Source organism: Camellia sinensis, chromosome 4 (genome assembly GCF_055761805.1).
Source record: "Camellia sinensis isolate YWXY chromosome 4, ASM5576180v1, whole genome shotgun sequence".
In the NCBI taxonomy this organism is placed as follows: Eukaryota; Viridiplantae; Streptophyta; class Magnoliopsida; order Ericales; family Theaceae; genus Camellia; species Camellia sinensis.
In genome coordinates, this window is record NC_138964.1 from 7,408,221 (window position 1) to 7,421,559 (window position 13,339).

A 13,339-nucleotide genomic window follows, 5' to 3' on the forward strand; every position below is an offset into this window, starting at 1 on the left:
TTTTTTTTATCAGTAAAGAGAAACTTTATTAATAAAGAATCAAAATGATTACATATGACCATATATCAAGAAAAGCCAAGGTTGGTGAGGAATCAACAGGGAAAAAAAAGGGAAGAAGAAACAAAAACACAAAAGCCATCCCCATGCATGATTTCAATCACTTCATTGATCTACAAAACTCATACTTTTGGAGATAAACAATTGCAATTAATCCCTTTTTTTTAAGCTAAATATTATTTGAAAAGCTGAAGAGAAACATTGTTAACGTACAACAGCTAACAACAAATATTTTCAAATCTAAAGTAATAAAAAGTTGCCTATAAACTTTAGCAAATATATATAAATCGACTATTGTTTCATAGATGCTGCTCATTAGTCATTTCTGGTTTTTGATCTTTATTTCTGGTTTGTTTGTCTTTTTTCATACCCCGGAGCCGGTCCAGTTATAAGCATTTGTATTAATTTTTTTATTTTGAAATTGGTCGATTATAGTTGTTGACACATAATTAGGAATTAGGAAAAAAAATTTTAAGGTCTTAATATTAAAAGTTTATAAGATAAGGGATATAAAGGTCTTGTTTGGTTTGTTTTTTAGAAACAAATTTTAAAAAAAAAAAAAAAAAATTAATTTTGTTCGGTTTAGTGATTTTGGAAAAAAAATTCCAAAATCACTTTTTATCTCTTACACATCAATTAATCACTCTTTCTGTCTCCTCTTTCATTTTCAATTACTTTTTCTCTCTCACATACATCTACTCAACTACAACAAAATATCAAATCATCCCAAACTCCCATACTTCAAAACTATTTCTAAAATATACAACCAAACAAACCAAAAAAATTTCTAAACTCTTTCTCCAAGATTTTTTTTTTTTAAATTTATCTCCCAAAACCAAACCAAACAAGGTCGCTCAACATTTTTATAAACAAAATTTGATAAAGAGAAATTTTGTCCCAACACAGAGAAATTTTTTTAATTTTCACAGAGAAATTCCTCTAATATGATCACAGAGAAATTTCAAAATTTCTCTGGTATGATCACGGAGAAATTTTATCGAAGGATCTTAACTAATAAAAAAAAACATATTTGACATCTCCTACCACCCAAAGTTGGAAAGGAATGTTTTACTAATTTTCCATAGAAATTAAAACATGTTACTTAGAAGGGCAAATTACATCAGTAGTTTTTACATTTTACTATTTGTGTCATTTTAGTTTCTAGAGTTTCAATTGGCTTAATTTTTACCCTTAATTTTAGATTTTACATCAATAGGATTTTTAACAGAAAATTTTCATTGAATTGGTTAAAGTTAAGTCACTAAATTGATCAAATTTATAATCTTACTTCTAAAAGTATGACACATATTATTGTACGCATTTGTTATAATAATAAAATTAAAAAAAAATGCTAGCAATTGGACCAATTTGAAACAAAATAAAAAATTTTAAGTCAAAATTTATTTAATTGAAATTACAGGAATCAAAATGACACAATGGCCAAGACTAGTCCTGACTTTTTTGGGATCCAAAGCGAACTAAAAAAATGGGCACTGACTTTCTTACATATTTTAATATTGAGATAAATTTTGAATATTTTTTTATTATTAATATTATTAGTTTATTCACATTTTTTTCGTGACATAGTAGATTGAATTGTAAAAGTTGATAAATTTTAACTTTAAAAAATCTCAAATAAAAAAAAAACTTAGACAAAAATTCTTATTTCTCCGCATATAATTGTAACTGTTATCACTACAAGAAAAGTTGCCTATGATAGCACTTGAATCAAGACATTTTATAAAATGATGTGATATATCTCAATAGTCAACGCGTTTTTCAAGGCGTGATGCCTGTTGATGGTCTCAATAAGCCAAGTCTGTTTAACTTAACAGACACTTAACCCCATTCCAATTACCAAAAGTAACACAATCTCTCATGAACTGCTCTTCTCGCTCACGATCAATATCGATCTCTCTCACTATAGCTGTTCTTCATCGAACTTGAACTCGATCTCTTTCACTCTAGTTGTTCTTCATCGAACTCGAACGCAATCTCTCTCTCTCACACAAATCGCAGATCCGAAATCAAACAAGAAAGTTGATCTGATTTGATTGAAATCCGAACTCAATCTGATCTGATCTCTCTTGCATTTTGTTAGATCTATTCTCGCTTTAGCTTTTCTTCATCGAACTCGAACTCGATCTCTCTCGCAAATTGCATATCTGAAATCGAATAAGAAAGTCGATCTAATATGATCAAGATCCAAACTCGATCTGATCTGATCTCTCTTGCATTTTGTTAGATCTGCTGATCAACAAGATTTCAAGCAAGTCGTTTTTATTTTGTTTTTCATTAATAAGTGTTAATCGGTATTTGATTTCTTTGTAGGTGGCGATGAAGTGTAGAGATCGGTGACATGAACATGTAAAGAAAGAGATAGAGAAGAAGGATTCGAGTACAGAGGAGTGGAAGATCGTGATAGAGAGAAGCTGCAATCGCATGGACAATGAGGTGATTGCATAGAATGACAGCGTTTTGCGCGTCGATTATTAGTGTGAGCTCCAAACGCCAAAGTGCAACATAGTTGGATCAACGGTAGTTGTCGTAGTCGTGACTCCCGATAAGATCATTGTTGCCAACTGCGAGATTCCAAAGCTGTATTGTGCCGCAACGGCAAGGCCATCCCTCTCTCAACCGATCACAAGGTTAGCTCTCGTTGATTGCTAAATCAACGGACAGTCCTGATTTGTTGTTATTATGATTTTCGTTTGTTAATATGAAATTGGTGTTGTTTGGATTGAAGCCTGATCGGCCAGATAAGCTGAGCAGGATCCAAGCCGCCAGATGGCGAGTTATATACTAGGACGGCCCACGGGTTCTCAGTCTTCTTGCCATGTCAAGAGCCATTGGTAAGAAAAATTATTGATTATTATTGTTTAATATTATTCAATATTGATTTGTAAATCTGATGTTGTTTGTTTTTGTTCATGTAACCGATCTCTGTGAATCTGCTTTATAACTACAAGCATTAGTTCCAATTCATGCCAAATAACTTAACCTATATTCCGAGTTCCTAGCTTCAATATGTCTTTGCTAACAAGTGTGCACACCAAAAAGGAAAAAAAAAAAAAAAAAAAAAAAAAGCTTTTATTTCTTTCTTTTCTCTTTCTCTCCCCAAAGCACTCCTCAAATCCTGTATCCAAGCACAACCCTAATGTTTTAATCCTTGGCAGAGTCATTGAGCTATTACTTTTTTTCCCCATTTCTTATGACTTGTAGGTTCCATTTTGCCCAATGGTTAGACCAGAAGTGCATTCTTCAAAAGTGAAGAAAACTGAGGTTTTAATGGAAAATTTTTGTCGTGCAATTGGTCCATGCATCAAGGAAAATAAGGAAGTTTATGAAGGAGAGGCAAGTTGCCCCTATTTATTTTTATCAATCATAGTTTATTTTGTCCAAGGATCTTTTGACTTTTTGCATATTATTGTCCTTGTAGTTTTGGTTCCACTTCCTGATGTGTTTTGGTTGTATTATTTTCTAGGTGACTGAGCTTTCCCCAGAAGAAACATAGTGTGACAAGTGGATATGGTAAAAGCATAAGACATGTAATTATTAGGTTAAAAACTATCAAAGGAACAAAGCAGCTGAAGTTGGATCCCACTATATATGATGCCTTGATTGAGGAAAAAGTTGGCCTTCATCTATGTTTGTTTTTCTATATATGGCCTTAAAGAACAAATTCTTATGTGTAAATATTTTTTAATCATTTACAACAAATATAATTTATGGTATTGTCCTTATTGTTGTGTGCATTGTGTATGGGCACTAGAGGATAGAGGGTTGAATCATGTTATTGAAATTGCGTAATCATGTTAAGGTGAGTTCAAGAGTTGTTTATCTTCTTGTTGAAGTTTTAAGCTTTTTCCTTCTGTTAGCCTTGACTGTGCCTAAGTGTGCTGCTTTTTTACTTTTACAGAGGTGTGGTCTACGAAAGATAATTGTTTCGGGTGGAATGGTAAAGTTCAACCTTCGACTTTTGCCAAAGGACTTACCAGAAACGAGATCCAAAGCAACTAAATGAAGAAGGGAGGTTTTATCTTACTGGCCTTAAGCAGTTGGGTCAGGGCCTAGTTGAGTCATCAATTAGTAAGTTCTACTGCATTACTAATTACTATAGCCCTATTTCCTTCACATAAAGGTGTAAATAATATTACTTCCTTATTTTGTTAATCTGTGTTACATTGCAATATATCATTTGGGAGGTTTTTTTATTATTATTTATTTTTATATCATACTGTGACATCGGTTGGATACATTGGCCTATGCACAAGTCATGCTTGGTTCAAAATTTGTGTTTCATCTAGTTCACAATAACTCTGTGTATATTTTCTAGGCCAATAAATAAGATCTTGTTGCCTATTCATCTTGTTTCAGTTATGTTTCATTACTACATGTTGCAATTTTATTATTTCTTGGTGGTTCATGAACATTGTGAATAAGGATTTTAATTGTTCTGATCTATTATTTACTTCAATTTTTATGCCTCAAGTTTGGAATTACGGCTCTCCTCCGTCAATTAACAATAGTATTAAGGTTGGTGCAGTATTGTATATCTTTTACATTTGCACATATGGCATGCTGCAAATGCATGCATGTTAGAAAATTAAAAAAAAAAAAAGGAAAAAGATTTTAGGATCACTTTATTTTATATACAGAGAATTTTGATGTTGACTTTTGAATTTTGGTCACAAGTCATTTATTATTTATGATTATAATTTGCTAAATTTTTATTATCTTTTTTTTTTTGGTTAGTTTCTTTTCTATCTTTTCTTATTACTAATTCCGGTATTTCTTTATAGGAGCATTGGCCAGTTTGTTCCTTAAAATAAGCATTGGCCCATGAATGAGGTATCCAATATTTTGATGGTTTTTTTATTGACATTTTTTTGGAGTAATGGTTTGTGGTTGATAAAGATAGGTAGGAAATGTTACAGTTTTTATTCTATTGTTTGTCAAATGTAAAATTGTAACATTCTGGAAGAGGAATTAAAATTGTTTGGTTTATTTTTAGTTTATGTGCTTGTGTATAGAATCCTTGACTTTCATATTTGATTTTATTTAGCTAATAGTGCAATTTGAAAATTGAATCCTTATTTTGCATTTTTTTTTTTTTTTTTTTTTGAGAAGCTATATTTTGCAGATTTAGTGCAATTGAAATTATACCTTTTTTTTTATATAAATAGCAGTGCTATATTTTTATTTTTATTTTAAAGAAGAAAAGATGGTGTTTTTGTAAAAAAATGTCAATAAATGTCATCATATGAGGTCAGCGTTTTACTGTGGCAATTTCACATAACGGAATGTATGAGAATTTATGACATTTTAAAAAACGCCGGTTAAAGTCATTAGCGACATTTTATGAACGTCGTACACCTAAGACGGCGACCGTATCTACGATGAAAGTTATAAACGTCGTCTTTAGCCTTTAACAGAGTCTTGAAGACTTATAGTGGCGTTTTTTAAACGTTGCTAATTTTGAAAATTACTACAATGTATAGTCAAATAATAGTCTATAAATAATTTATACATTTGGCAAACAACCATCCAATATTTTTAAATAATTCACCAATTCAATTGTTTAAAAAAAATTGTAAACTTTCATTTTTAAATTACTAATATACTATTTGGTTCATTGAAATAAAATTAAATGAAATGAAATTATCATTTCTTAGTCTTTTTATAGAATAACTATTCCCTCACAATAATGAATGATAATTTCATTTTTAATATTTATTATTATTTTTCAATAAATCAAATGTAAAGATAAATATTATGATGAAATAATTGTTTCATCCCATTTCATTTTAATAAATTAAATATAACTTTAGGTTGAAAATTATTTAGAGCTTGTTTGGCATTAGTTAATATAGTCAATTTTTTTGTATTGAGACTTTTTTAACCTGATTTTTTTAGCTTCGTTTGGTTTTTGTTTTGAAACTTTTTTAACTTTTGTGAGAGAAAAAATGTAATGATTATAGATAAAAAAATAATATTTTATCTTATTAATTTTTGTAATCAATTTTGGGACACTTTGAGAAGATGGGTAAAATGTCAACTTTTTGACTTTTTAGTATTTTTAGTCAAAAAAGTCAACTTTTTTATCTAAAACAATCTAATTTTTTGCCAAAAAAGTCTCCAAAAAAATCAAAAAATTAAAAAATTAACTTTTTATCAACTTTTTAAAACACCAAGTTATCCTTTTGTAATTATTTACCCCTAATATAAATGCTAAACCGCGGCTTAGAAACCATATTTTTTAGACAAAATTAAAGGACTGAAGCAAAACCCTACTTACCCTGACAATGACTAAAGTACACAGAGTTAACTTTTTAGTTGGGCTTTCTATTCTTGTCTTGTCTGTGCCCTAGAAAACGATAACTCATGTTTGTTTTCTTTTCTTTTTTTCTTTTTTTGAAATAAGGTCTAGTTTGGGAAGACTAAATAAGTGTATTTTTTGACTTTTTATGAAATACGGGTTGGGTTTGAAGTGATGTGTTAGAGAGGTGATGTGACTTAAATAAGATAATGTGACTTAAATAAGATAGTAACTTTTTGACTTTTTGTCTTTTTTTAATCATGCCAAACTTGGCCTAAATCCATGAACTCAGAATTTTGTTGTGAATTGTGCCATGAAAATTTATGTTTTGGTATAGATGTAATTGTTGTATGATGGATGATTTAATTGTTATGTGGTGGATCCTACACTTAGCTAAATAATTAATAGGTTTTAATAGGTAGATTTATTGAAAATAAGTTCTAATAGGTTCTAATAAGTCTTTATTGAAAATAAATCTCGATAAAATCATCGTGGAAAATATTTTTTTGTGAAGATTTTTTACATATCGCTAAAAATTGATAATTATTAAATTTTTTTGTCATGGTTTTTATAAATTATGGCTAAAACTTACAATTAGTAACATTTTACTATGACAAAAAAAATTTAAACTGTTACTGGAAGTTGAAAGTTAGCAACTTTTTTTATTAATATTTTTTTTAAATTATCGTTAAAATTTATAATTAGTGACATTTTTTGAGATAAAATTTTTAAACTGTAACTAAAAATTAACAATTAGTAACTTTTTTAATAGTGTTTGATAAAAAAAAATTATTAATTATCATAAAATTTATTAGACAATAAATTTATCTATTAAGATTTATATGTAAATCTCCTAGTTTAAACTTGAAACACATGTTGAATTTTTTGAATAAAATTCTGAATAATTTTTTTTAATTTGTAATTATTATTATTTTTATTTTTTTCCGTCAGTTACCCATTGTGAGAAAACTTTTTTGGTAGATTCGCCATCCAGTACTTCACGACTTTTAGGATTACTAGCGGTGAGGGCACACGCGATGCGTGTGCATAATTTTTTTAAAAAAATTATGTGATTGAGTCAATAAAAATTGAATTAAGGAACACTAATTTTCAATTGATAAAAATTTTAATACATCTTCATTCAAATTTTTTTTTTTTTAATTCATATATTCAATTGCATAATTTTTTTTTTTTTTTGAATTTGATATGATATATATACACACATCTCTTTGAGTTTTTTTTTTTCATATTTATGAAATTTCTTTGAGTTAAGAATGAGGATTTATTTAATTAAGAATATTGAGTTTGGCTAAAATTATTTTTATATTCAATTTATTTTTTTATTTATTTATATATTTAATCGCACAACTTTTTTTGAATTTGATATGATATATATATATATACACACACTAATTGATCAAAATTATATAAAACGAAACTCAGAGAAAAAAAAGCCTTGAAAAGTTTCCCAAGGATAAACAACACCGTCTTTGTTTTGATAAAAGAACGACGTGTTTTTTGAGGACATTCTCATCACGACAATCCAATCCTGCAGAATCACAACCCTTATATTGCTTTGCTGCTAAGTGCTAACATTAACGAATCAAGAATTTGAAACAAATCCATTATTTAGCATCATCTCCAAACAGATTGATAAGCATAAAAAATGAACACGGCATCGTTTGGCCACACCAATAAAAGTCACTATTACATCAATCTCCCTACTCTACTTTTTTTTCTTCTTCTTTTTTGGTAGAGTAAAAGAGTTTAAAAAAATTACTAAAATAAAGGATCTAACAAATCAGAAAATAAACAAAAACTAATAAAAAATTCAATTTTGATCTTCGAATGATTCACATAATCTATCAATTGAAGAAGTGGAGTGAAGTGAATAGAAGAAACCTGAGGAACGAACATGAGCGGGGATCGAAAGCGAGCGGGGCTCGCCGGAGGGGAATTGGTCATCAAATCAGGAGAAGGCAGACGTGCAGGAGGAGGAATGGAGTTTGGCAAGTAATTAGAGCGGAATCGCAATTCACCGTTGGATCCTGTGGAGGGATCGTCGGGACCGCCATTGGCTAAATCTTCTCTTCCGTTTGCATTGCCCATCCGATTTCACCAAAACAAAGCTTGCTTCTTTGCAGATCTGCTTGTCAAGAACGAACGCATGAATGTACAGAAAGATAGACAAAAAAAAAAAGAGTCTGTATATATATATATATATATATATATATATATATATATGTTTGTGTATGAACATGACATAGAAAATGGGTTTGTAAAGAATTTGACATACCCTGGTATGGAATGTTGTTTGAGGAGGTTTCGAAATCAGAAGATGAAGCCATGGATAAAGAGACCCTTATGCCAAACTTGTAGACATAGAAACACAAAGAGAGAGAGAGAGAGAGAGAGAGAGAGATTGTACAGGAAATTAACTGCTGTGCAGTTTGGAAATGTGAGAGAGATTGTACCGAAAATTAACTGCTGTGCAGTTTGGAAACGTAGGACAGTGAAATTAATTGGTTTGAATTTATCATGTTACCCTTAACTACAAATTGATATAAGTGTAAAAATAATATAATTATTTAAGAAGTTATGATCATTTTAGGAAAAAGAGGAAAAATTTTCTAAGCAAGGCTTCAGGACTCCAAACTTCCTGTTGGCTTTTAATAATAGTATAGATGAAGGCCCATGATTTAAGATTATTCGGAGGGATTGGTTAAGAGTTAATTTTTTAATTTTTTTAAAAGAAAATAAAAATAATATGATCTAAAATAAATTAAAAATTAATTTTTGACTTTCAAAAAGAGGCCTTCCGTCAACATCAAAGCCGAGGAGAAAGAAAAAAAATAGCCTAGAATTTTTCTTCATGGAGTTCATCATCATATTATAATAATTTTTATCTAGATTTTTTTTATAAAAATAATGTGGTAGTGATATTTTTTGAAATATCACTATCACCTTGATTGATATTTTTATTTAAAGTGATAAAATCAAAGGTTGTGATATCTGGATTCTAGTCCATAATGTGGTGAAAAATATTACGATCACAAAAATATATTGACTCACATTTATTATGTAGTTTATGTGGGGAAGTATTTTACGAACGGCGCCATGTGGCTGAGATAGCCCTGAGATGTCGGCTAAAGTGCCACATAAATGAATCATGTTGCGAATGTGACCATGGCATTACCAAGATGTTCTGTAGTAATGTCGGAATCCCGAAGTATTCGGATAAGGGATAAGAGTCCTAGAACAGAAGCGGCTCTCAGTCTCGATAAGGATGAGGCTCATGAGGAGTTTATCCCTATCTAGCCGAGAGTCCAAAATGAGTATTGAGCCGGAGTCCAATGAAGTGAGGCTTCTAGGGGACTAGGTCACTGCTGGTTATAAAAGTGAGATACCCTCGTGGGTCTAAGGTAAGTTTTACTTGTGAGTTTAAGCACTGTATTGATATCTGTGAGAGATAAGATTTACTAACTTGATCGTCGGAGTGCCCCCGGGTAGACTAACCACCGCGGTATTCTCATCTTCTTGTTGACAGATAGTTGGCTCAATCTATTTTGCCGATGCTCTCCAGTTAAGTTTCCTGTTTGGTTGTGTGGTCAGAAATCAACACCCACAATTTGGCGCCGTCTGTGAGGACTTAAGGAGAATAGATAGCCAACAACGGGCAGGAAAACAGAATTGAGGATGACATCCACAGTGAGGAAGAAGAACATGTGGATCCTAATGCTAGAGAAAAGAATCGTAATGAAGGCCTACAAGAACTGAATGCTGGGGTGAATGATGACGAAAAAGGGCGTAATGGCCCGAAGAATGGAGGTAGAGATGAAAACTACAATGAAAGTGACCTCCAGGTATGGAAGAATAGATGCTTGAGAAGGGATGAGGAGATAAAGGACATGGCAAACAAGTTGACAGACTTGCAGACTGTGGTCAACTTTATGATGCAAAACAACGTAATACAGCCATCATTCCAATTGCAAGAGACATAGGCACCAGTAGCTAAGACTGATACCCTGAAAGAAAGACAGAAGGCAATCTTAGTTGTCCCACAACAGGGCAACGGACAAGGAAACTCACATCAGCCATCAAAGGATGTCGGACGTACAGAGTCAGTACGGGGCGAGTCACAGAGGGCACCACGGACCAAAGAGACCTATGTCAAGGGGTCTCGACAGAACCAAAGGTCTCAGTAGACGAAAGGAAATCCAAGATTACAAAGGATGAGCGCGGATCAATTGCACCCACGGAACCTCCAATCTACTATCTGTCCACCAGATTGACGGATTGGAGAAAATCAATCCGTATCCGTCCGCTAATCCAACAGATGTGGATTAAGCGGATTGGCGGATGGATGCGAATTGGTTTGGCGGTTTAAAATTTTATAAATTTTCAACATAATTCAACTTGTGCACTTCCTCAAAAAAAAAAAAAAAGTATTACAGTCAATGACTTAAAAAAGTATTACAATCACTGCATGCTTTATCCAAAGAAATAAAGTTTGAAACTTTAAAATATTACAATCACTGCATGCCTCATCCATATATTACAATCACAGTATGCCTCATCCACATAAAGTATTACAATATGTGGTTTTTAAAATATAAAAAAAAAATTCAAACCACCAAAACCATGAACAGAGCAGTAGTAGAGATTGTATGCCTCTGTATTGTTACATTTATATCTATTTTTGAAAACAAAACCAACTAGCATATATCATCTTTTTTATTTATCATTTTTAGAATTAGATTTAAAAACCAAAAAATATAGATAAATAATACATATAGTTTTTTCAATTCAAAAAATATATTCAAATTGAAAGTTCTTTTTCAACAGAATATATTCAAGAAAACATTTAAACTATTTTTCAATTGAAAATACAAATAGAATATTTAAACAAATTGAAAACAAAAAGTGTTACAAATTACTAGGAGTTCTCGCGGTTTGGCGATTTGGTTGCGGCCAAAGGAACCTCAAATCCGTCATCCGTCCAAAACTAGGTGGATTGGAAAAAATTAATCTGCAACCGTCTGCTCGTCATCATGCATCCATCCAAAATGCGGCGGATCGGATCGGTTCAGTTGGTTTGGGCGGATCGGTATATTCGCTTCCCACTCCTAAAGAAGACGCACAATTACATCGGGAGCAACACGCCAAAGAGACTGAAGTCTATTAATAGCCAAGCTCCCTATAGAACAAAGGAGGATTTGAGAGATTACCTCCAGAGGAAGAGGCTCAACGTCGAGATCACGTCCAATGTTCGGTCGAAGACGCGATTCTCAGTAGAGTTGGATACGTTTGAAGCACTGAAGAGATTCAACATGCTGAGGTTTCAGATCTACGACGGTAAGTCTGATCCAAACTTTCATGTTGGTTTGTATTTGAATTCAATGGCTTTGTGGAGCAGGAACGAGCAACTGTTGTGCAAGGTATTCCAATCGTCATTCAGGGAGATAACATCGGATTGGTTCCATAAGTTGCCAAAAGGAAGTGTAAAGAGTTGGGAAGGCCTGACCGAGATGTTTGTGGCCAGGTTTGTTACGAACAGATCGAAGCCACTGAGGGTAAACTCCCTATTGGTTTTGAAGATTAGCGATAACAAAGGCCTTAAGGCTTACACCATGAGATACTATGAGATGTACAACTGAATTCCAGCTTGTAACCAGGAGCTGGCGGTCGTGTCTTTTAAGAACGGCCTGAATGATAATTGCTCGCTTTGGAAATTACTTTAAAAAACCCTACCGAAGAGCATGGAAGAGCTCATGGCACGAATTAAAAAGTATGCCAGAGTAGAGGAAGACACACAAGAAACGAAGACACCGAAGTAAGAAAGGAGAAACAGCTCGCCGAAGCGAGGCTGAGGGAATGCCGACGTTGACAGGCCAGAAACAGGAACGAGAGCTACGTAGGCAGTCAACATGGTATTCAGGATCCCGATCTATAAAGTTTTGGAAAGGATTAAGAATCAGTCATACTACAAAGCACCGGAGAAGATCCCTGGCGAGCTCATGGTCAGGAGTACTAGGAAGCATCTTGTCTATCATAATGAGGATGGGCACCCAACTTTGGGATGCAGGGCTCTGAAGTCACACCTGAAGGATCTAGTCAGACAGGGTCACCTAAGAGACCTAGTAGACAAGGCGAGGACAAGGGAAAAGCACGTAAGGTTGCCCCGAATACCAACAACACCACCTCCACTACCACCACCGCAGCAAGTGGAGGGACCTCGAGTAATCAATATGATTCACTCGAAGGTCAATAAGAATGAAGTTCGAGGGGAGACCCAGAGAGTAAGGCACTTGCAACATGTATATCAGGTCCAGCAAAAGAAGCTCAGAACAAATGAATATCAAGGACTGGTTATTTCTTTCACTGAGGTCGACTTGGATGCAGTGCAGCATCCGTACAATGATGCCCTGGTGATAACTCTGAAGATTGGAGATTGCCAAGTGAGACGCATACTGATTGATCGGAGTAGCTCTTGTGACATCAAATATGTCAGATGTTACAAAGAGCTTGGCCTCCACCCGGATGATTTAGAGTAATCAGACAGCCCTATGGTCGGATTCAATGGGACGCCGACATGGCCTCTTAGAGCCACAAATTTAGAGGTGTAGGCAAGAAACAAGAAAGTAGTAACGGAGTTTATTGTGATAGATACTCCTTCCCCATACAACATCATTCTAGGAAGACCATAGTTGCATACAATGAGGGCTATTTCCTCAACGCTACACCAACTGTTGCGATTTTCAACTTAGCAAGGGGTTGAAAAAGTAAATGGGGACCAAGTACAGGTGAAAAATTACTCTATGGAAACAATGAAGTACACCTATAATGTAAGAGAAGTGGAGAATGCAGTGATTGAAAGCGAAGACCACGAGGTCTTGGATGATGCTGGCAAAGCACCTGCCGAGAAGAGTGAAGAAACATTGAAAAAGCTTCTGGTATAAGAAG

At 33.2% G+C, this 13,339-nt stretch overlaps 1 protein-coding gene and 1 long non-coding RNA gene across 2 annotated transcripts; both read left to right on the forward strand.

Annotated features, from left to right (window-relative positions):
- Nucleotides 1–1,764: 1,764 nt before the first annotated feature.
- LOC145824471 (uncharacterized) lies at nt 1,765–5,075 on the forward strand. The gene is made up of 4 exons (XR_014365988.1): nt 1,765–2,705; nt 2,804–2,909; nt 3,977–4,146; nt 4,860–5,075. It is a non-coding gene; the product is annotated as an uncharacterized LOC145824471 (long non-coding RNA).
- Nucleotides 5,076–12,303: 7,228 nt separating this feature from the next.
- Nucleotides 12,304–12,930, forward strand: LOC114272488 (uncharacterized). The gene has a single exon (XM_028214212.2). The coding sequence runs from the start codon at nt 12,304–12,306 to the stop codon at nt 12,928–12,930; it is 627 nt and encodes a 208-aa protein (XP_028070013.2).
- The last annotated feature ends 409 nt before the right edge of the window (nt 12,931–13,339 follow it).